We start from the raw sequence: 24892 nt of genomic DNA, 5'->3' as shown, positions 1-24892 counted from the left end.
ACTAGGGGCAGGGGGCCAGAAGCTCTCTCATTCTCCAAGTAGTGAGGTGCCTATCCAAGTGTGAACCACGAATGGGGAATGAAATCGAGTACTCTACCCCCTCTGCTGGGCAGGTCTAGTAATGCCCAAACTGACGTCTAAACTGGAAAGGGAAATAAAACACGCAATGCGTGAGGCCGATCAATTGTATGCCAAGTTGTCGAGCCATGCTGTAACTCATCTCGGTCAAGTTAAGCCAAGGGCATCACCAACCGATGTCAGCAGCTGACCTATTGCATATCCAGTTGCACCACCATCCCTCATTCGGGAAATCCACTAGTCGGTGGTGGAAGAAATAACCTCGAGTTGAGTACTCAGGGCAATAATCCACTACCTTCAGCTTATTCATAAGCCACACCTGGAGAGGGATGAAAGAAAAGAGAGAGTAAGAGAGAGTAAAGAATAGAGAGATGTATATTGAGAGAAAAGTGAGAAAAAGGCTTTGAGAGAAAAATAGAGCATGAGTGCTGAGTGATGCAAGAAACACATACGAGCAAGGGTGGGAAACAATACCTGAAGAAGTAGTGGACTCCCCGCGAATCTGGTAGTATCTTGCCGATGAAAGTCATCTAAGCCCATCAAAGTCTCGGCCACTACCAAACAATTGCAACTCTTGCCTTCTTTCAAACCTTGGGCCACTTTGATCAACCGAATGTTGAACCTGCCAAAGCTAGGGGCAAAATGGAAATGAGCAAGCATACACAAGTAGAGGGCATGTTGCCCAAAACCCCGCCAGAGAATGTCGCTTTTGTCACCGATATCAGAAAATTGATGAATCAAACTGGGAATGTCTAGCTCTCTATTGTGGGCTAGAGATCGAGCCTCGTGCAGAGTGGGCCGACACATTCATCCCAAAGCTTGGGCGTGGCCAAAACGGGGTTGAGGCATGATTTCTTCATCGCGCTGGGTTTCCATTAATGCCTGAAATTCTTCAACTGTCGGGCATATTTCTTGTCCCTCGAAGCTAAAGACGTGTGTAACTGGGTTATGACATCAGGTCGCGGCATGAAGGAATGAAAAACAAAGCGGAGTACGGTTTAACGAAAAAAATGCATTTATGCCGAAACCCCAAAAATTTTCCTTTTCTGTGTCGTCTAAAGTCGCTATCTAATCCGAGAGCTTTTTGCCAAAAAAATGGCTCCATTTGTGGAAGAAATTAGAGCTAAAATGAAGTTCTGGAGAAGAATTCACAGAGCTGAACCTTTTGTAGAAGATAAGCCTGTGAGTGGAAGCCAGCTGTCAGCAATCTGGCGATTCTCGCATTTGTGGCCAGTAGGTGGCCGGCAGGCCACTCTCTATGGTTGGCAAGCTCTATCTCTGGCTGGTGGCCTTCATTTCAGGCCTGCTGTCCACCTTTGTGTTGAGCAGTGCTGGAAGCTTGTGTTTCATCTTAATCTTTGAGTACTTTAAGGTCACTTTTTGAGTCTTTTTGGTTTTAGCAAGTTTTTTTATTTGTATTTAAGTTGTTTTTGCTTTGTTCATCGAGTTGTATTTTGTCTTTGGTATTTCGGTTGTTGGTCGATTCATTACCCGATTAAGAACGTTGTTTCAATTAAGCATGTACTTGGCCAATTCGATTACATGTCCATTTCATGCAAATATGGTGCTCATGATGCAAAAATAACAACACTTTTTATATAAAAAAAATGCGAGGTTTTATGCCGATCATGGTTTTTACAAAAGAGGAGTACGAGTTTTAAAAGCAAAACAAAACCTATCTGAAGTTATACATGTGTTAAATGCTACTAAACAAAAAGAAACTAAGCAAAAGTACAAAACATCAACGCCAGTCGCCTCAGGCCCGAGAGGCCCTCTTCGTTCTCTTCCTCGGAGGAGAAAACTGTAGAGCACTATCTCCATCAGCTCCGCTGTTTGAATTAGCCTTTGAACCTGAGTTGGTATCATCTTCACTCTCTGCCTTAGAGTCCGCAGCGTCGTTACCTCCGCTCTCAGATCTTGAGTCAGCACCATCGTCTCCACTCTTGGATGACTTAGAATGCCAACTCAATGCCTCCTCAGAGTCACTGGTCTCAACATTGTCATCACTCAAGATAGGCTCTGGAGGACTACTTTGGCCTCGGCTACCCCTATCTCTGTCTCTCCTACCTGTTACTGGAGAAGGTGCTACCGGTGCTGCTACTGTTGCTGCCGTCGGAGCCATCGGTACAGATGGGATCTGAAAAAGACAATTGTCAACATATCAATTACATTGTGTGTATCAGATATAGGCATAATGTGAGTGGTATGTAGAAATTAGTGTGGATGCAATGTGCCAATGTAGTGTATCAGTGCAGTTTGGGAAAGATTTCAATTGAAATGCTAGTGTATCAATGTAAAGATGATAGCATAAAGTGTAAACTGATGAAATTACCTAGATACCATGGGAACTGAGCAGCGTCTCCCTCCTCTGCACCATGCCCATCAAGGAGGCTATCAACTCGAGACAGCTCCCCGTGTACTTTATAGATGCTTGCAAATGTATTTGAATGATCAGTGTTCGCAATAAACATATTTGAAATGAAATATGGGGTGCCAATCGAAAAGTATAGTCCATACCTGGGTCAAACCCCGAACTCCGACAAGCTCGTACCCAGCCTCTGTAGGCTTAATCAGGATCTGATAAACAACCCCAATATGCTGCCAGCATGTGAGTGCGATAGGAAGCTCTGGCCAACGAGTGTTCTGCCCCGCCGGGGGAGCCCCTCTAACACGGGCCTTAGTTGCCCTAGTCACCTCTCTCGCTGCAAAAGCCCTCGCCCCCTCACCTCTATGAGCACCTATCAGAGGTGGCATGAGGTGGGTCTGGATGAATGTTACATAGTCACCCTCTGCTCTGAAGTAATTAGCAACCATGCCCACCATGAAATGAGTAACTGCATCAATGGATAGACTGTCTGCTGATCTCATAGACTCCGGAGGTGGCATCAGAACGACCGAGATCCGGTAAGCCCATAGTCTGGTGAACAACCACTCACTCAGGAACCAGGCCCGGTAGAATGGGCCCTCAAGTAGGATCCGAAAACGAGAAGCGGCCCAGGCCCCTACGTACTGGTCTCGCTCTCTAGCCGACATCATGACCCAAGGCTCCCACATGATCTGCAAATGAAGAGTGTATAGATTGTTAGTTGCTGTCAGTTACTAAAATGTGAATCACAACAGTTGTAAAGCAAAAATGACTGTGTTTTGGGTTACCTCATGGGCGGCCACTATGTCAAAATAATGGCAGAAGAAGGTGAAGGACTCGCAGCTCCGACGTTGACACCTGCCATTATACCGCCTCGAGTAGAGAACTGTCAAGGGATGGGCTCTGGGGTAAGAGCTTGAAAATATGCATAAACCCATAGCTGCAAGGAAAATGCAGCGATATGTGATCATCAAAGCATGAACAGATATAGAAAGTAAAAAGCAAAAAGCACAAGGTATGAATAGATGCAGAAAGTGCAAAGCAGGAAGCATAGGTATTGAACATATATAAAGCAGAAAATGTAAAGTGCAAAGAGGAGATTGAAATGCATACCTCCTAGGCTAGCTCTCCCCTCAGGTGGGAGGTAGAGCTCATATAGCCATACAGGGTGGCGAGGCTAGCTCCGTCCCAGTCATAGAAGCATACCTGGGGAAGGGTCACCAGGGCACTCAATAGATATAAGCCCACGGTGTTCCACCTGTTTGAAAACATGGTGGTACCGAGGACAAACATCAGGAAGCCTATAGCATACCGCTTCATCTGCTCTAATGTATTGGGCTCGCTCCCTTGAAATTGCTTGGTGAACCAACTATATCTGACCATAGCTGGCCGGTACAAGGGTGGGCGTGCTCCTAACAGCTTGATCCAGGCCGCCTTCCACTCCCCCATGTCGCTGTCAAAAAGGATCAGATCACCCCCTACTTCTAAGCCTGTGATCATGGCGAAGTTATAGGGAGTCATCGTCATCTCCCCAGCAGTAGAGAAGTGGAAAGAGTTGGTGGTGTCCCACCACCTCTCCACTAGTGCTCCTAGAACAGGACGGCTCGCAATGACCCGTGTCAGGCCGTAGTAGAAAAGGCTGAAGCCGGTCTCATCCACAATGTCATGGACTCCAGCAGGGAGCTCGTCATACCAATTTCTCACTCTCGTAGGTCCGTACCCTCTGTAGGCACGAGACTCTCCCTGTGGCAAAGAACAGATGAATCAGATGAAAGGCAGTGATAAAAGTACAGTCGGATGGAAGGCAGTGCAAGAAATGAAATCAAAGAAAAGCCGGAATGCATGAGAACATAATTTATACCTCAGTGGCGCTGGCTAAAAGGTGGGAGGCCGGCTCCCTCAACAAGAGGTCCACTAGTGCACCGCGAGCAAAGTGGCTGAAGCACCTAATGCCTGCGGGTGGCAATATGTGTGTCCGAGGATGATATCTCGCTGAATCAAAAGGCCGTACCCTCAATGGCATTAGCTCTGGTTCAACCTCAGACTCAAACTGCTCCTCGAGGTCGGCCTCAATACCCTGTGTCGCCTCGCCAACTTCGGTAACGATCGGCTCCTATGCCTCGGCAATAGGTGGTAATGCAGGTGGAACCTCGAGAGGAGCTCCGTCGTGTGGAATATCATCTACCATCTGGAAAATCGGTGAAAAGTAGGTGAAAGGTGAAGAAAAATGGAGAAAATAGGGTAAACTTGGAAAAAGTCAATCCTATGAGAGAGAAACTAGGAGAAAATGTCAAGGCCCGGGAAAGTTCACGAAACCCGAGAGAAACTCGAGTAGAACAAGCCTAAAGTGGGGGAAATCCAAGAAAAAGCATCGAAAACAAATTTAGATTGGCTCAAAGTGAAGAGAATCAAGAGGGTTTTACGAAAAAAGTTAATGTGAGGCGTTAAAAAATGCATCAAAAGTGCAAATCTCTAGAGGAGGAGCATCTAGAGAGAGAGAGGGAAGATTTTCGGGCCTAGGGCTGTGTGGAAATAAAGTGTTGTGGTCTATACTTAAAGACCCGAGGCAAAAGGACCAAAATGCCCCGAATCTGCCATCAATGGTCGGCTGGTGGTCGGCAAGGCTTTTTGATGGTCGGCCGGTGGCCAGCAGCCTCCCCCTGTGGACGAGAAGTGGCCAGTGGCCTTCCTCTATGTCCTGATGCTATTTTGTGTCTTTGTTCCCAAGAAGTGTAGAGAAGGTTCATTGTTGGGTTCAGATTGTTTCTAAGAGAGCTCAAAACTGTGTTTTGGCAGACGATATTCATCACTTGTCAACATGAACGAGGTGTATCCTTTTGAACATATTGCAATTCCACCGAGAGGTAACTCGGAGGTGCCACCGAGTATTATTTTATTCGATTTATGCTTTCGTTCTTTTCCGTCGCATAGAATGTGCATCTATCGCACTTGTGCACTTTGTGCATCTATTGCACTTGTTCACTTTGTGCATCTATTGCACTTGTACACTTTGTGCATCTATCGCACTTGTTCACTTTGTGCATCTATTGCACTTGTACGTTTTGTGTATCTATCACACTTGTTCACTTTGTGCATCTATCACACTTGTACTTTTTGTGCATATATCACACTTGTTCACTTTGTGTATCTATCACACTTGTACTTTTTGTGCATCTATCGCACTTGTTCACTTTGTGCATCTATCGCATGCGTTCACTTTATGCATCTATCATACACCCCTCTGTTTTTTCTCGAGGCACGTGAAACGTGAGCCCGAGTGGTTTTTTTGTATCTCAAGACACGTGAAGCACGGCCTTGGGCGTGTTTTATCTCGGGTTGCGTGAAACGTGGGCCGAAGCAGTTTTCTTATATCTCAGGACTAGTGAAGCGTGGCCTTAGGCGTATTTTATCTTGAGACACGAGAAACGCGAGCCCGAGTGATTTCTTTTTATCTCGGGACACGTAAAACGTGACCCCGAGCGAGTTCTCTGGTTCTCGGGATGCGTGACACACAGGCCCGAGCGGTTTTTCTTGTATCTCAGGACGCGTGAAACGCGGTCTTGGGCGTGTTTCATCTTGAAACGCGTGAAATGCGAGCCCAAGTGGGTTTTATGGTTCTCGAGATGTGTGAAATGTGACCCGAGTGGTTTTAATTCTTCAGTTTCTTGGGACGTGTGAAACACGACCCCAACCAATTTTCGTTCCTCAGTTTCTCAGAACGCGCAAGGCGCAACCTTGAGCGGTCTTTTCTTTCCTTGTCTCTTGTTTTGGCATGGTTAGAGTGTGGTTTTTTTATCTTTTTGCATGAAGCCTGTTATGGTTTTAAGCTTGGAGCTGCTCATTCATATGTTGTTATCTTGCGTATCACATTTGTACTTGCTCATTGCGTTATTGCTTATTGCATCATTTCGTATGATCATGAGTTTTCAAAATAGTCAGCTATGGGTAGTGTGTGAGTCCAACTTTCAAAGTTTTCTTCATGCATATCATTTGGATCTTACCCCAGAACTACCCTGGTTTGATTCCTTGCAAGGAGATACGTAGGTAGCTTGCGGGTGCAACCATTTTTATTTTTATCTTGATTGTTTGTCTAAGTTGTACAGCCTTGTCAAAATGGGTCGTCTCCAAACTTTGGCATTCACTCATTTCATTTCATAACTCCAGGTTTTGTCAAAGAGAGACAACTGTAAACACCCCATTTTTTATGGCCATTATGACTTGGACATCATCGCTTGCACACTCGATGATGAGCCTATATGCTTGTCAAGTGCTCGAAGTCCTCAGCGGAATGCCGCAACTTTGAGCCTTTCAAGTCGTGCACCCCTGTTCCCTTTGTTTTTGGACGAAACCCTGAGCTTTTCAAGCTTGCAACCCTTGGTGCCTTGCCGGCCACCTTTTTGGGCTGTTGGCCATCACTCTTGGTTTCCGGCCATCAATGTGGCCTACCGGCCACTAGTGATGGCCGGCCTGCCACCAATGTCTTTTGCAGATATTTTGTGACAGCTGTGCCAGCTGTTTGCACAGATACATGCATCTGCTCCCACGTGTAGGGCTGGATACTCTTGAGAGAAATTCATATTTTCTATGTATAAAGGGCCTCCCTCTCATGTTTGAAGGTTAGAAAAATTTTGGAGCAAAAATTTTCCTTTCTCTCTACAATTCTCTCTCTCTCTCTCTCTCTCTCTCTCTCTCTCTTCCAAGTTTCTACACTCTTGCCTACATAATCCTTAACCTTTGCCTATATATCCTTAACCAAACCTCTCCATACTTGAGCTGAGGTATCCTAGAGCCTTGTTTGAGCTCTTGAGGGTGTGTTTGTCTTGGATTATTGCTTGAAATTAGCTTTTCCCTTCAAAAGTATAAGGCTTTGCCTCTTTACTTGCTTTAGCTACCCTTTTTCTTGTTATTGTCAAACTATTTTTGGGTTGTAAAACCTCTGTATTTTTAGGCTGAAACTTGGGTTTTAAGGCCATTAAAGGTTTAGGGGTGGTTCACTCTTCTTTATACCTTGCTTTGAAGGCCTTTTCCCTTGTGTTTCCCATCATTTTACAATCTATTTTTAATCATTTAAACACTAATTTTCAGAGTTATTTCAGTGGCCAAAATCATGTTTTGAAGTCCAAAATTGGAAAGGTTAGCCTCCCCTCTTTGTGTCTTGCTTGCTAGCCTAGCTTGTGCTACGTTTTAGCTTATTAATCTAGCTATTTTTGTTTTAATTCCAGCATGTTTTAAGACTGTTTTTAGATTGTTTTAGCGCTTTTTTTGGTTTATAGCTGCATTTGAGCTTTGTTTTGTATGCTTATAGTGTAATTGTCCTAATGAGTTTGGTGTTCTAGGCCTTTGACACCATCTTGTTTGAAATGATTGCATTTGTTTATGTCTTTCCATATTTGGGATCACTTTTAGTCATCTCTGCAATCTCCCTCCTTTCTTAGCTTTTGTTTTTCTTTGAAAGTGGTTCAAACTACTTGTTTGTTTGAGCATGAGATTGAGATGTCATGCTTAATAGTTTAATCCCTTAGGGGGTTCACTACCAACGGTATGATGTCTCTTTCATGCCCAAAACAACACTTGGTTTGAGCCTTTTTTTTATTAGAGGACTTAAACTCACCTTTTGGGCTCAATGAATTAAAGAATGGTTGGTAATTAAAATGAAGCAATAAAATTGGGACTAAAATGATGTAAGATGAAGAATTTGGTTTTGTGTTCAATCGGACGTTAATTGAACACATGGAAGCTTGAGGCATTTCATACTCATTAGTGATGAAGTGGTTCAAGTCTCCAAGGTCACCACTTCCCTTGATCAATTCATGAAAAGGAGGAGGTTTGTTTCTTGTTTTGTTGCATTTATTGAAATTGTAAACTTTGATTCATAAGCCATCATGCAATGAAATTGCTTGAATTGATGGTTTGTGGACCAAGTTTACTACTTCTTTGATTTGTTCAAGATAAGAGGGGTGAATTGTGCAAACAAACCCCTGAGAATACCCTGTGCACGCTCTGTTTGTTCCCTATTGTAGCCAGATGGACTGTGCAGCAGTGGCCGACATGCCACTTTCTATGGCCGTCAGGCCACCTTTGATGGTTGGTCGGCCATCACTGGTGGCCGGCAGGCCCTCACTCCTGGCCAATCGGCCACCAATGCAAAATTCAGTAGCGTGTTTTTTGAGCAGAGCAGAGCCATTCTAGAAGTGGACAAAGGTGTAAGTGTTCTACTATGCAACAAAGACCTTCTGGAAGCAAAACAATGGCTTTTCGGGTGGAAACCAAGCACGTGCATGAGCATTCCTCGCATATCTAGCTTATTTAGTTTAGATATTTGTTGTAATTAATTAGTTGTAGCTAGTTAATTTTGTAAAATGTTATAATTAATTAGTTAGCTAACTAGTTGTTCAGTTTCGCCTTGTAATTATTTAAGTTAGCTAGAATAGTTAATTAATTCGGTTTGTAATAATTAGTTAAGGAGTTTAGCTATTTATTCATTTGTTTTGTAATAATTACTTAATTATCTTAGCTTTAGCTAGTTAGCTACTTAGTTTATTTGGACTCTCCTTCGTGAGAGCGTAATGTTGTAATAATGTGTATGTCTTCCAACCCGATGTTTTTTTTCCTTTTATTTACTAGCTTATGATGGTTAGTTTTAGAGACATCATGTTTTGTTTAGCATACGCCATGTTTGCATCCATTTGTATTGCTTGCATCGGGGCTCAGTTCATCATTCTAACTTGCATTGTTAGTTTAATACTTCTTTGAAAACGTGCTTAGATCACATGTTATCAAATTGATTCATATGCCATATTAGTAGCCGAGTCTATTAGTTGCAATTTTGCATCCGTTGCATTAGTCATATTGCATAGTTAGGAGTCATGCATTTTTCTAACTCATTTTTCTTTTGGCTTGGATAACTAGGTGAGCCTTTACTCGCTTTATCATATAGCATGAGTGTGATAGTTGCCATGTTTAGCATGCTTGCCATAAGGCTAAGTGCTTAAATGATAATTGCTTGAATGCCTGTGGATGAAGGCTTATTGCTTGAATTGGAATAATTTGAGTAATGTTCATATGCGATCGCTTTTTCAAGTGGTACATATTTCGAAACAATTTTAAAAAACAAACATGAATCAAGTGTTCCAATTCTTGCAAGTTAGTCTATACTTGTGTGTGCGCATCACATAGTAATGCTAGCCTAAGAAACCGAAACAAGAGCAGATAATGTACATAAGATTCAAATCATGATTAGTATAGGCCGACCTTTAATCGGGTGAGCGGGGGTGCTCATTTTCTATTCCTGGACGGTTTGCCGGAGGCTTGCCTGAAAAGTTTGTCAAACGGCTTGCCAGTCATGGGCTCTGCCACGATGGGAACACAACCTTTGGATTTGGACCATCACTGCACCGTTTGATCCTCCTTTCAATTCTCAGTGTTAGGTGTAAGAGGTATATTAGGTAGTCTTGCTGAGGTACCCTTCTGACCATTTGGCCTAGTTGCATATCGAAAAGCCATAGAGACTGTTCCAAACTAGGACATAATGCTTACCTGAATACAGGATTGCGTAAAACCGCTTTGTTTGAATAGTGAACCCTAGCTCCTGACGAAACTAGGACAGGGTAACCTTACCCCCTGATAGGGGTGTTTTGGCTCTCATTTAATTGGTATGTGCTTTACAGTGAAACTGTACAGGAATGTGCGTATCAGTTGCAAGTTTTGGTATCCGTTTTGGGGGCAAAATTCATTGTTGGGTGCAGTCCTACAACTTTGGTTACATCTGTATGTTGTTAACATTTGAGTTGAGGTGCTGTATGGTCTTTTATTATTGCTTTCTTTTTACTTTATTTCTTTTGCTAGGTAGTATAACACCATAGCTTCAGAAAGATTGGATATCCCCCAAGTGCTCTGGACCCATGTCAGAAGGCTTTACAAAGCCGGAGATCTTGTTAGGGGACAGCCCGTGTTTACTTCACTTCCACTAGTTACCAGACGGAGGAGAGTCAGGCAGAATTCACAGGTTTAGTTTCTACAACAGTCACCCCTTAATTCACCTGTATCCAGTCAGGCTCAGGGACGGTCTTCTACATCTAGTCCAGCACGAGAGCACTCATCTATTCCAATGGCACAGTATCCCCCAATCAGTATGGAGGAATTGATTTATCATCTCCAGCAAGCAGTTGAAACCTTACAGCAAGACACTGCTCATCAGGTCGAGGTCACAACACGTCAGGCTGAGGTAATAAATAGGCTGCAACAACAACAACCACAGCTGGTAGCGGCTTCTGCATCTCATGCACCTCCTACAGGTATCCCAACACCCGGAGCGACTACCCATACTGCTAATGTCCAAGAGAATCAGGGGAATCCAGCAGAGTCGATCCCACAACAAGACTGCAAAGCACCTGTGTATCAAACTATGGCTCCATTTGAGTTTGAGGCTAACCCAACTATGCTTATGGTCAACAAGCTGGAGAAGCTATTCAAGGGAGCACAAGGTGTTAACTCCATTCTTGACATAGAAGACTGGTATACTAACTCAGCAAAGACATTTCAGATCGGTTCAAAATGCTACATCTCGATAGATTCAACAGCTCCGGAGACCCCATGGTTCATCTTCAACTATTTTTAGACATTTTGTGGCCGATGGGCCAGACCAGAGTGCAAAAGCTCTCAGTCTTTGGCCGGACCATGTCAGGAATAGTAGCCATATGGTATGCGAAATTGGAGGATTCTGTTAAGCAGAACTAGGAGGAAATGGCCGAGGCCTTCATTGCTCAATACTCGTACAACACGTAAATTGAGGTCACAACTCGTGATCATAAAGCAACGTACCAAGAGCCGAATGAGGGATTTTCAGAGTTTGTAATGAGATAGAGGGCTAAAGCTTCAATGATGACTACAAGGCCTTCCGAGAAAGATCAGACAAAGATGGTAAATCTGCAAGAGAAGTTGTTGCAAAAGATGATCGTCCTACCCTTGTTTACATTTACCGAACTCCATGAGATGGGGGTTCAGATTAACGACACCATGAAACAAGAATGGATTACTAATGAGAAAGAGCAGGCAAATGGGCCTTTTGTGCGCAGATCCAATACAACCACCAATGGTAGCATAGCTGTGCGGCCATCGGATGTAAGCATTATCACCACCACAACCAAGACTGCCAATCCCTTTGCCAACACAAATCCACAAACTTTAGCCAACCCTGCCCGATCCCAGAGGACCTTTACCCAACTCTACATGCCTTTATCTCAAGCCATGAAGGTGTTGATCAAAAAATGGCACCTCAAACCATTAGAGCCTCGCCCATTACCTGATCCTTTTCCACCAAAACACAACCCAGCAAAGTACTGCGCATTTCACTAGCAACACGGTCATGATACCAACCAATGCTTCAAATTACGTCATGAGATTCAAGACCTCATTGACAACAAGGTGATTGCACCACCCCAAAAAGCAAATGTCACTACAAATCCTCTCCCAGCCTACAATCAAGTTCCTCCACCTCGGAACCTAAACCTAATCCATACACTGGCCATCCTCTACGACCCCAGCGTATATATTACCCCTTCCCAGCAACCAAGACCTACAGTGTTCATCCCTGAAAGCATAGATTTATGCATGATGGACGCGTCCCAAATTCAACCTAAACCTGTAGTGATGGCAATTGCAGTAGGAGGGAGGCTAGCCTAGGAGGAGAGTACGAGTCCGTTGCTTGAGTGCTCTGAAGACTTGTCTGAGGGAGAGTATGATCCAAGCTGCTACATTAAGCTGATTGATCAAGCCAAGCCAGAAGTGATATTGCCAACTGTAGTGGAGGTCAATGTGGCTAGAGAGGATGGCCCAAGCCAAGGGTCAGATGATTTGGCGGAACTCGAGGAGGATCTCAAAAACCTACAGTTCTTCCATAAACAAGATCAAGGGGATGTGCAGATTGACTGGTTCAATTTGAATGGATCAACCCACAACTCTGGGTGGTTGAGTGATGAACCAAACAGAGGGGACGGAACTGAAACAAAATTAGAGGAAAAAAAAGCAAGAATTGCTGTAGTGGCTGGAATGGCCGCTGAAAAGGAAAAACTGCAGGAAAAACCCCGGCTTTGAAAATTCAACTCAAGAATTGGGTGCTGTGAGCACTGCGGACATAGAACAGGAAGCTGCGCTGAAGCAGTTTGCACAAGAGAGGGTTGAAGATAACCAAGAAGCTGTAATGGCCCAACACCCAGCAGGGAACACTTGTGATGTGAAAGAGATCCAAACGGAGCCGGACAACTATTTGTTGGCTGCCAGAGGTATATGGTGGAAGGATGACGTTCTACATCTGGCTCACACCGACTAAGACTGGGGTGAGTGCCTTCCAAATGACACGTGGTACGCGGAAGAGATAGATCACATGACAAGAAGTGTGCAGTATTTTAAGCCACCACACTGAGATCAAGCTGAAGTATCTGGGAAATATAGGGAGGTTGAGAAACAGAAAGAGAAGTAGCCAGAAGAAGGGGCAGTGTAGCCAACATCTCAATCTGGGGTCTTCTTATGGCCTCCTGGGTACATCGACAGGCTGTATTACTAGCAATGGACAAAGCTAAATTGTCCATTGACACTACCCCTGAACAGCTTGTGGGATTGGTCTTCCCAGGTGGTGCCGTGTGAACCTAAACTTTTTTGACAAAGAACTGCAGCTGGGAGGCTCAGCTCACAACAAACCCCTGTATATATCTGTTGAGTGCAGAGAAAAATAGGCACCAGTGGTGTTGGTCGACACCAGTTTAGCTACCAATGTCTGTCCTTTTCGCACAGCTTATGCCATCAGCCTTAGACCAGTAGACTTTGTGCCCACTACCCAAGCAATTTGGGCATATGATAATGCAAGCAGGGAGGTCATGGACACAGTGCAAATCAGAGTCTAGGTAGGCCCAGCTCAGTAGGATGTTGAGTTCCATGTCCTGAATGTGCCAGCCACTTTCAACTTACTACTAGGGAGACCCTGGTTGCATCTTGTGAAAGCAGTCTCCTCTACCCTCCACCAAATGTTGAAATACCCTCACAGAAAGGAGTGGCGATTATTTTCAGGAATTCATCCATTCACCTACCGCTAGAGGTAACTACCCCAGTGTTGGAGATCACTCATGGCAAGGAGGATGTATTCCTCTCAGGGTTCACTTTGTCTGAGGCCTGAGTGATGCAGACCATCTTGGCAGCAGATGAGGGCATGTATGTCAACGCCCAGTTTGTTTATTTCATGAACAAACTACAACATGTGCCAGGAATGGGACTTGGAAGAAATGGTCGGAAAGGCATCGCCGCACAGAAAGATATGCCACACAATCTACAGGCCTTTGGTTTAGGATATGTACCCACCAAAGAGGACTGGATCAGGAAAAGGGAAGAGATGACAAACAGAGCTTAAGCCAAAGCCAGAACCAAGTAGGCCAGGAAACGCTATGAGCTTATCCACAGGCCAATCCAGGGAAAGCTGAATGGCTGCTTCGTTCAGGAGGGAGAAGATTTCCCTTTTTGCTGCTTTCCCGAGCCCTGGATGAATTCCACGAAGTAGAGTGTTCCTGGGTTCAAAATCTTCTTTGAATTGCAACTGCAAGATAGTGATGCCGAGGAAAAGGCTGAACCAAGTGCTGAAGTTGAAAAGAGCATGGAAAGTGACTCGGACAATAGCGAGCTTCGAGTAGGGACAACACTGGCATGTCTCCTTACAGATCCTCCAGCTAACTCATAGAACATGGTGGATAACCTTACCATCTTCATGATTGGAGACTAACTAGGTGTGAACCCATCCAGCAGCATTTTGGATGCATCTGAAGCACCATCTCTTATCTGGCAGCTGAAGGAGGTCTACCAATCTAGTTCCTAATCGAGTGATGAGCCAAAATCTGATTTCACAGAGTCTATGGAGTCAAAATCAGATTTCAATTCTTCTGAGTCTAAGTCTGGTATTCCTGGAGGTGATAACCTGGATGCCAAGGTCTTGTCTAGGTCCTCTTTTTCTTTTGCTTTTGAGTCAGTTATAATCGAGGAGCTGGATCTTATGAATGAGAACGTTTCCGATTCTGTGTATTTCTCTGTGCCGCTTGTTTATTGCATTGACCAAGATTTTCAGAATTTCAATGAAAACAATAAGGAAGGAATTCAACTGGTTTTGAAAAACTTGATTAATTGATAGAAGGAGAGGTTTGCAAAACACTACGTTGATGAAATCATTGCTATTAATGTGGGTACTGAGAAGGATCCATGTCTGGTCCAAATCGGGTCCATGTTGTCTTCGAAAGAGTGTGAGCGTTTAGTCGCTTTATCAAAAGATTTCAAAGATGTTTTCACGTGGTTCTACGAAGACACGCCTGGAATCGATCATGCGATTGTATAGCATCGGATCCCTCTTCACACCGAGGCCCGACCTGTCAAGTAGAAGTCATGAAGAATCTGTCCGGATTGGGCGTTGATGATCAAGGAAGAGGTCACCAAGCAGATCAAGGCATGTTTCTTGTTAGTATCTGAATATCCAACTTGGTTGGCCAACATCGTCCCAGTGCTGAAAAAATATAGTAAAATCCGAGTGTGTGTAGACTTTTGGGATTTGAACGAAGCCAGTTTAAAGGATGACTTTCCTCTACTGCACATTAATATGTTAGTGGATTTCACTGCAGGCCATGCATTGCTATCCTTTATGGACGAATTTTCTGGGTATACGCGTGGATAGAGAGAAAACTATATTTACTATGTCGTTGGGTACCTACTGCTATCGGGTTATGCCGTTTGGGTTGAAGAATGCCAAGGCTTCCTATCAGTGGCCTGCGACCACTATTCTGCATGATATGATCCACAAAGAGGTCGAGGTGTACGTAGATGACATGATTGTCAAGTCCAAAGAAAGAGAGGGCCACTACACCGCCTTAAAGAAATTCTTTCAACGGATCAGAGAATACAGATTGAGGTTGAATCCACAGAAGTGCACCTTCGGTGTAACAGTAGGAAAATGCTGGGCTTTTATATCACATAGAGGGGCATCGAAGTAAATCCTTCCAAAATTAAGGCCATCCTTGAAATGCCACCACCAATGATTGAAAAGGAGGTGTGAGGCTTTCTAGGTAAAATGTAATTCATAAGACGGTTTATTTCCAAATTAACCTTGACTTGTGAACCATTATTTGGTCTCCTGAAGAAAGGGAAGAAATTCTGACGGGATGATTGATGTCAATTCACCTTTGAGCGGATTAAGCAGTACCTCCAGAATCCGTCGGTATTGTCACCACCAGAGCCGGGAAAGCCTTTGATTCTATACTTGTGAATGACAGACACAACTATGGGATATATTCTTGCTCAGGAATCTGAAGATAGGGTGGAGAAAGCCATCTACTACTTGAGTAAGAAAATGCTGGATTATGAAACCCGTTACACTCTGTTGGAGAGAGCTTGTCTAGCCTTGGTATGGGCTACTAGGAAGTTGAGGCACTACTTGTTAGCTCACTCCATAATCCTGGTTTTGAGATTAGATCCCATCAAATATATTTTTAAGAAACCAGCGCTTACGGGTAGGCTAGCCTATTGGTTGTTTCTCCTCTCCGAATTTGATCACAAGTATGTTACCCGAAAGTCGGTCAAAGGGAGAGCTGTAGCGGAGTTCCTGGTAGATCACCTAATAGAGTGGGATAAGTTAGGGGAATACTTGTTCCTAGATAAAGCCATTCTGCAAGTTGAGGTGGAGACTTGGACAATGTACTTTGACGGAGCGTCCAATAAGTACAGTAATGGGATAGATGTGTCGCTGATAGCACCCGACGACTCCCACATACCTTTAGCCTTCAAACTCCCATTCAATGTGTCTGATAATGAAGCAGAATATGAAGCGTGTATCGCTGGTTTAAAAGCCGCCCTGGAACTAGGGGCAAAAAGATTGGATGTCATCGAGGACTCGAACTTAGTTGTTTCTCAAGCAAATGGAGACTAGAAAGTCAAAGAAGAAAAGATGAAGGTTTATCACCAGACCCTGGACGTTCTGATTCCTAGGTTTAAAAGGTTGACTTTCACGCATCTACGGAGAGAGAACACCAGGTTTGCTGATGCTTTAGCAACTCTATCATCTATGGTAGACATCTCACTTGGAGTCCAGATGCGTCTGATTATCATTGAGCAGAAATACACACCGGCGTATGAAACTATCGCCGTAATAGATGAAGCACAAGACAAAAACCCTTGGTACTGTATAAGAGAGGTCATCTAGGACTTCTTGGAAAAGGAGATTTATCCACTATGGGCAAATGCCAAAGACAAACAAGGAATACGGTGAATAGCCGTCCAATTTATTATCTGTGGAGGTAAACTGTATAAGAGAGGTCATCTGGGATTGCACAAGTTGTGTGTCGAAGAAGAGGAATCAAAGTGTCTAATGGAGGCCATCCATGGAGGAGAGTGCGGAGCGCACATGAACGGAGTGATATTAGCCTGGAAGATTCTCCGGCAAGATTACTACTGGTCCGCTATGGAGGAGGATTGTATTGGTTTTGTTCAGCGATTCCAGAAATGCCAAATTCACGCCAATCATATGAATATCCTGCCGTCAAAATTGTACAACATGACTTCACCATGGCCTTTCTCAGTCTGGGGAATCGATGTCATCAGTGCAATCACACCAAAAGGGTCGAATGGGCATGAATAAAACTTAGTGGCAATTGATTTCTTTACAAAGCAGGTGGAAGCTCAGTCCTATGCAGTGTTGAAAGCACCGCATGTGGCCAAGTTCCTCAAAAATAACATTATTTGCCGATATGGAGTCCCAAACGAGATCATATCAGATAATGGCTCCCACTTCAAGAAAGAGGTGATAGGCTTGTTGGAGAAATATAGTGTGGCTTTCCATAAGTCATCTACATATAGGCCGTAAACAGATGGAGCTGTTCAGGCCGCCAACAAGAACATCAAGAATATCTTGTAGAATATGGTTGAGACCTACAAGGACTAGCTAGATAAATTGCCATTTGCACTCTGGGTTCAATCCGGACATCTACATGGGCAATTTTCTCTTGTCTACGGGATCGAGGCTATTTTGCCAATTGAAATAGAAGTCTCGTCGCTGCAAGTTATGACTGATTGTTAGATAGCAGATGTGGACTGGCAATAGAGCAGATTCGAAGAGTTGATGCCATTTGATGAGAGAAGGCTGAAGGCATTGTATCTTGTTCAGGGCTACCAGCGCAAAAATTGTTAGGGCTTTTAACAAGAAAGTTAAGTCCTAGAATCTCAAAGAGGGGGACATGGTACTGAAAGACAACTGAGCTTGCATTCAGGACCTTAGGGACAAGTTCATACTCAATTGGACTAGTCCTTACATCATCAAAACTATCTGGTCGAGTGGAGCTGTCAATCTCATGGACCTAGATGGCCTGGAATTTTCATAATAGATCAACAACGACAAGTTGAAGAAATACTATGCCTTAGAGGCTCACTAGGTCAAAAAAACGAAAGGGCGACCTAGGCAAAAGTTAGAGCATGAAAAATTAGAAATAAAGAAAAACTGAGCTCGCAAGGTTGAAAGCCGTAAAGGGCGACTTTGGCAAAGTTTAGAGTGCAAAAGGAGAGAGTTAATCACTACAAGAAATCAGCTTTTTAGGGACAAATTTATTTTGTCCCTAAAAGTGTAATATTTGTTGGGAAAAACTTTAGCCAACCAATTTCCTCCGTCGCGAAGTTTGTCCCAAATGGCCCGTCCAGAAAAGTCAAAAAATGACTTTTAGAGACAAAATTTTGCATTTGTCACTATAAATAGACTTTTAGAGACAAAAATAGGTGGTTGCAAAAAGTTTTGATTTTGAGACAACCAAAATTTGTCTCTAAAAGTCTATTTAGAGTCCAAGGCAACAGTGGTAGTTATGGAGACAAAGAAACTAATTTCTGCGACAACACAAATTGGTGTCTAAAAGTTTTAATGTTTGCGACAACACAAATTGGTGGCTAAAAGTTTTAATTTTTTGGAACAAATGGTAGTGGTCCGTAAAAGTTTTAGTTTTTTAGGACAAAGGGAAATGGTGGTTAAAAGTTCTAATTTTTGGGATAAATAAAAATAGTGGCTAAAAGCTTATTAAATATTTTTTGAGACAACTAAAATTGGTCTCTAAAAGTTTGATAATTGTTTTTTTTTTTTTTTGATTTTGTAACAATTATTCTAAAAATACTAATTTGAACATCAACTTATATTCCTTTCTTGATTTCTCAACAACCAAATAGAAAATATATATCACCAAACCATCCACTCATCTCCAAATTAAAATTCAACTACACACAAAAAAAAAAAAAAAAAAATGCTCATCGCATTCAATAACAAACAAATACCATGCTCTAATTCATTAGTACGTAATATCTTGATTGTATATATGACAGAGATTTCAAAAGTATCATTTCCAATTTATAAGGCTAGTGTTATAAGCATTGTTTATAGCATTCAACTGTTCGATGAACAGATTGTTATTAGAATTATATCTACCTACATAACAAAACAACTCAACTCAACTCATCGCATCTTCTTCTCAATGGTTTCGTTAAAATGGCATTCAAAATCTAGCAGAGAGCTCCCAAGCTTTAAATCGACGCAAGCTTGCAGGACCTGCATAGAATAGGCCAAACTCTCAAATAGATTACCAATTAAAAATTATCCAATAATAGATTAATTTAATAAATTACAATTTAATGTGCCGATTGTAGTATCTGAAGTTCAATTACAAACATTACTCCAGTGAAAACAATTCCTTGTAGAACAGTAAGTAAAAGGAATAACTCCTATGAAAAGTGTAATTATGCAAATATATATATAGACAAAAAGGAGAATATTGTTCTAAATCGCCTGCCACACTCCCACGTGAGATACATGTGGGCCTCACACAAATGCACCCCACTGTTTGTCTCTCATGTGATACGTTCTTCAAAAAAATTCTGTCTACTTATAAAAATTCTAAAGAGTAATGCCAGAGACCTCTAAAAAATAGTCCCTAAATTTACCCCTAAGGTGGTATAAATCAGGTCCACAGCTGGTATACATGCAGCAAGTTGTGATGAGTTCAAAACTAATCCTCAAAAATTGTCTTCGCCCACTCATTATTATGTAATCCATTTCCTTCAGAGAGAAAGAGTTCAAAACTAGTCCTCCCCCTTGCTCATAAATTAATGTAATCTTATCTTATAAAATCACTCTAGAAAGTTAATACTCACAATTTTCTAGAAAAGTGAATGTATAGTCCTTTCCTCTTATTTTCTACAAAAGATCAAAAACTCAGTTCAGATTTAACACAAACAATCAAAAGGGACCCAGATCAGGTGCTGCTGCCTTGAAGAAAACAATTCAGAAGATACTAAAAGCACAATGATGTATAACCTGTACTAGCATATACATGTAATCCAATCATATCAATATCCTAAGATTCATCAGATTTATTGAATGAAACAAATATCAATTACTCAAACATTCTGAAAAGATGACTTACTAAGAAGAAGAATCAGTAGAGGGTACTCTTCGACTGATCTGCTGCATCAAGAAGTCGACTTTGGCATTGTATTCCGTGCGATCAGACTCCAAGATTTGAATTCTTCCCACCAGCTCCTCATTGATTCTTCGTTGCTCTTCAGCCTCCCTTGTAGCAGCCTCATTATCCCTCTCGAGTTGGGCACGGGTAAGTTTTCCAGATAATGTTGTACTTGGTTTTCGACCACGCCCTAAGCCGCATATGTAGCCAACTTTTTGTCCAAATACCTCAATAGAAAGTTGCTCATCAGATATCGGGCAAGATCCTTCTTCAATAGCTTTCTCTTGCCGCTTTTCAAGCTTGTACTACAATATTCATTAGTTGAGATAAAATTAAGTATCCATCCACATTTTATTAAGGATATAAGGAATGAAAGTACATAAAGATTGATGTCTTACATGTCTAATCTCAGCATCAGCATGCACCCATGCCTCTTTTTTCTCACTAAAATGCGTCTTTTTGTACAACTCAACAAGTCCAAGTTCCTCTCCAGTGGCACGGTCTCGCTGTGCCATTTATAGCACACATTAAACCTCAATATAGATTGCGTTGTTCAATTACAATTACAAAACATAAAAAGTTTGTTCATCCACACAAAATTTGGAAAAATATATGTATATATATATAATTAAATTTAGCCGGCTATTGGCGCCAAAAACAGTGACTAGGATCACCAATGATGTTGGAAATACGTCCCTGATGATAAAAATAATGATAATAATGATAACAATGCCGTAAAGAATTGGTCATATTTTACTAGGTTTACTACTGATATGAGTGATGCTATTAATCATTTTTATGTTATCGGGTGTTAAAAGCTCATATTAGTAAGAACATGAGCAACACAGACCTTTAGGTGACAAGCTCTTCAACCTTAGTTGGGTTTTTAGCAAATTTCTTCTCAACGCATGTGGTTGTGTCAGCACGTGCAGAGGGACACAGACGGATTTTCTGAACTTCAATTTATTATGTGCCAAAGCAAGAGAGATGAATTGCAATTCTGGCAGACAACAAGAGGCTCCCCTCAATTTCAAGTCAGCCTATTAATTTTCTTGTGTAGTAGAAGCGGATTCCAAATCTTCAGCTGTCACTGGCTGATGCAGCTGCATTCATAAAAAGAGTAGTCAAAGTAAGCAGCAGATAAGAACCTAAGAATGTCTTGTATGGCATAGATGTTAGGTGATATCTCTTGATATGATCCAAAAATTAATCATCATCGAAGAAACAGGGCATTATCTCATAGGGATATGAACCATTTGCTGGCAACATGCAGTTTCGTAGCCTTGGAAAATCCAACTACACGAGGCATACCAGTGCAGCATAATTAATAATGGGAAAGTCTGGGGACCCAGACTTACCCACCCAGAATTTTCTGGGATGGATGATTGTGTGTTGGAGATTAATTTGTGTAGTGTGAGGTCCATGTGGGTGGTGGTGGAGTGTAATTTTTGGGTAATTTCTGGATTAATAAGGGTGGGTTTATAGTATTACTCATTAATAATTTCAAACCTTGTGGTCAACAACAGCCAAGGAATTATTGAACATTACAAACAATCATGCCTATATGCACCCAAGCAAATCCACGGAATGAAATTGCCAGGGTCTGACATTCAGAAAACAATGACTAGAACAAAATTGTATTCGTAAACATCCGTAAAAGACCCCGAAAAACATCGAGATTTAAAATTCTTGATAAGGGAATCATCAAGTGACACTACTGATACAAACTAGAAAAAACATTTACAAGAATGTAGTGTGGTAGCTATCCTAAAACTTAGATCCATACTATCAATAAACAGTAAAACATGTCATGAACAGACAGACTAGAAATGACCTTGAAATTGGAGATGAAATCACAACTGATGTGAATGTAACATGATTTTATTGAATTTACCATTTAAACGTATCAAATCTTTCTACACCTACGACATCAGCTTATCAAAGGATAAATACGGTATTAGCAATTCAATTGTGGGCATTCAAAAAAATATTCTGAGCTTAAACTTGCATCTCATATTAAAATATATCCCCAAACAATATACAACAAATACATACTACCAAGAAATAACCTTTAGCGAACAATCATATATCAGAACCAATTCTAAAGTTTCAGGCTACACAAAAACATGTAAATCTCGTATGTCTGAATGAATATATAAAAACAGAATCTAAATTTGCAAATAGAAACCCCAAGATACTTTCCACTCAAATCTCAGAATGTTAAAAGCATCCAAGAGGCTGCTGTTATATCAAATTGATTATACAGATACATACATGATAATCGATTATCATATTCATTTTCATTTTCTAACTCCCATTCATAAGTCGATTATAATATATATGATAGGCGATTCATAAATATGATAGTCGATTATCAAATAAGTTGATAATATATGGTACCTGATCGGAATCGCTACCGGAGATACGCCGGGAAATCGGAGAATCAAGGAGAGATGAGGCGGCAACGGAGCGATCCAGCCCTGGACAGAGATGCTTTGAGACAATGATGAACCACAGATCAGAAGCAATCAACGAGATCGTTGAGAAGAACCAGTGAATTCATATATCGAATCCGTAGAAAAGAGATGCACGAAAAGAAATTAGGGATTTGATAGAGAGAGAAAGAGGGAGAGAGAGAGAGAGAGAGAGCGATGAAACCTTTTTTTTCATTTTGTTCCCGACTATATGAGTTCAAAAATTGATATATAAAATACAATAATATATTATTTGGGTTTATTAGGGACCAATTAAAATTGTAGGAATATGATTTGGATTTATTAGAGACCAACTAAAATTGTAGAGAAAAGTGATTGATCCTTTTTCAACTAAACAAAATTGTCTAGAAAATGTGCAAATATGATTAAATATATTTTTTAAAAAATTCTTTTATTTTGTCCTTAAAAGTATAATTTTTACAAACAAATTATTTTTGTCTCTAAAAATTTGTCTTTAAAACCTTAATTTCTTGTAGTGAATACTCAAATGAATTTAAACCGAACTACATAAGGCCTGATTCCTGTCTTTGGGATACGTAAGAAACTTCATCCTGAAGTTCGGCCGTAATCACCTCCAACTCAACTGTCCTATCCATTTGTTTGATCAGGTCATCTTTGTCTGTTCGTTATACGAGAGTTCGGTTGTGATCTTTACTCTGAGAGAAGAGCTGGGTACAATGCTGAGCAATGGTGTTCAATCAAGGGGCAATTTGTGATCTTTTGATTTGGGGTTGTACACCTTGAGGATTGATTCCGTGCGTGTCAAGTGGTGACCCTTTTCGAAAATGGTTTTGAAAAGTTTTAATAAAAGCTGATTTTGTTCAAATTTTACCATTTACAACTTAGACCATTTTTGGACCAAAAGATAAGTTTTTAGTACTCATAACTTTAATTTCATTGATTTCAACATAAAGTTCCCCAACTCACTGACACAAATCAAAGTTGCTTTTATTACATTGAAAAAACTTGAAAAAAAGGTCAAAGCAATAAGCTAGCGACATAGATGAGTCAGGTGCTCTTGCGTCCTCCGCTTGTGCTTGTGGAAGCTTCTGAAACCAAAGTGGGCCCGGTTGATGCTTCATCCTTGAGCTAAGCCATGCATAGCATTCGCCAGAAAGGGCGCAACTAAAAGTAGGGGCAGGGGCCAGAAGCTCTCTCGTCCTCCAAGCAGTGAGGTACCTATCCAAGTGTGAACTACGGATGGGGAATGAAACCGGGTACTCTACCCCCTCTAGTCATGCCAAACTAACGTTTGAACCGAAAAGGGAAATAGAACACGTAATGCGTAAGGCCGATCAACTGTATGCCAAGTTGTCGAGCCATGCTGTAACTGATCTCGATCAAGTTAAGCCAAGGGCATTGTCAACCGATGTCAGAAACAGACCTGTTGCACATCCAGTTGCACCACCATCCCTCATTCGGGAAATCCACTAGTCGGTGGTGGAAGAAATAACCTCAAGCTGAGTACTCAGGGCAAGAGTCCACTACCATCAGCTTATCTATAAGCCACACCTGGGGAGGGATGAAAGAAAAGAGAGAGTAAAGAATAGAGAGATGTATGTTGAGAGAAAAGTGAGAAAAGGGCTTTGAGAGAAAAATAGAGCATGAGTGCCGAGTGATGTGAGAAACACATATGAGAAAGGGTGGAAAACAATACCTGAAGAAGTAGTGGACTCCCCGCGAATCTGGTAGTCTCCTGCCTATGAAAGGCGTCTAAGCCCATCAAAGTCTCGGCCAATGCCAAACCAATGCAACTCTTGCCTTTTTTCAAACCTTGGGCCACTTCGATCAACTGAATGTTAGACCCGCCAAAGCTGAGGGCAAGAAGGAAATGAGCAAGCATACACAAACGGAGGGCATGTTATTGAAAACCCCGCCAGCAATATCAGAGAATCGATGAATCAAATTGGGAATGTGTAGCTCTTCGTTGTGAGCCAGAGATCGAGCCTCGTGGAGAGTGAGCCCACACATTCATCCCAAAACTTGGGCGTGGCCAAAAAGAGGCTGAGGCATGATTTCCTTATCGCGCTAAGATGCCATTAATGCCTGAAATACTTCAATTGTCGGACATATTTCTTGTCCCCCGAAGCTAAAGACGTGTGTAACTCGATCCCAGCATCGGGCCGTGGCATGAAGGAACGGAAAAGAAAGTGGAGTACGAATCAATAGAAAAAGTGCTTTTATGTCAAAACCCTAGAAATTTACCTTTTCTGTGCCTTCTAAAGTCGCTATCCAATCCGAGAGCTTTTCGCCAAAAAACGGCTCCATTTGTAGAAGAAATTACGGCTGAAAAGAAATTCTGGAGAAGAATTCATGAAATTGAACCATTTGTAGAAGATAAGGCTGTGAGTGGAAGCTAGCTGTCAGCAATCTGGCGATTTTTACATTTGTGGCCGGCAAGCTACTTTGGTGGCCGACAGGCCACCCTCTATGTCCGACATGCT

The 24892-nt window shown here is 42.0% G+C and overlaps 1 protein-coding gene and 1 long non-coding RNA gene across 2 annotated transcripts; both read right to left on the bottom strand.

Moving 5' to 3' along the window:
• Nucleotides 1-18723: 18723 nt before the first annotated feature.
• On the bottom strand, nucleotides 18724-20491 carry LOC145819922 (uncharacterized). Its single transcript, XM_082913945.1, has 3 exons — nucleotides 20352-20491; nucleotides 19915-20258; nucleotides 18724-19040 (listed from the first exon to the last, which is right to left on the bottom strand). Coding segments are annotated over exons 1-3 (462 nt in total). The 5' UTR covers nucleotides 20469-20491; the 3' UTR covers nucleotides 18724-19039.
• Nucleotides 20492-20588: 97 nt separating this feature from the next.
• On the bottom strand, nucleotides 20589-22698 carry LOC114274991 (uncharacterized). Its single transcript, XR_014360694.1, has 3 exons — nucleotides 22354-22698; nucleotides 20804-21056; nucleotides 20589-20649 (listed from the first exon to the last, which is right to left on the bottom strand). It is a non-coding gene; the product is annotated as an uncharacterized LOC114274991 (long non-coding RNA).
• Between the last annotated feature and the right edge of the window lie 2194 nt (nucleotides 22699-24892).

The sequence above is a fragment of the Camellia sinensis genome, chromosome 2 (genome assembly GCF_055761805.1).
Source record: "Camellia sinensis isolate YWXY chromosome 2, ASM5576180v1, whole genome shotgun sequence".
Classification (NCBI taxonomy): Eukaryota; Viridiplantae; Streptophyta; class Magnoliopsida; order Ericales; family Theaceae; genus Camellia; species Camellia sinensis.
This window is presented reverse-complemented; position numbering and strand designations above follow the sequence as displayed.

Excerpts from the sequence above, each read along its gene's own strand:
- LOC145819922 (XM_082913945.1), bottom strand. The coding sequence starts at position 20,468 with ATGGCACAGCGAGACCGTGCCACTGGAGAGGAACTTGGACTTGTTGAG. Across the intron at positions 20,259-20,351 it reads CTGATGCTGAGATTAGACAT|TACAAGCTTGAAAAGCGGCA; the intron begins GTAAGACATCAA and ends TGAATATTGTAG.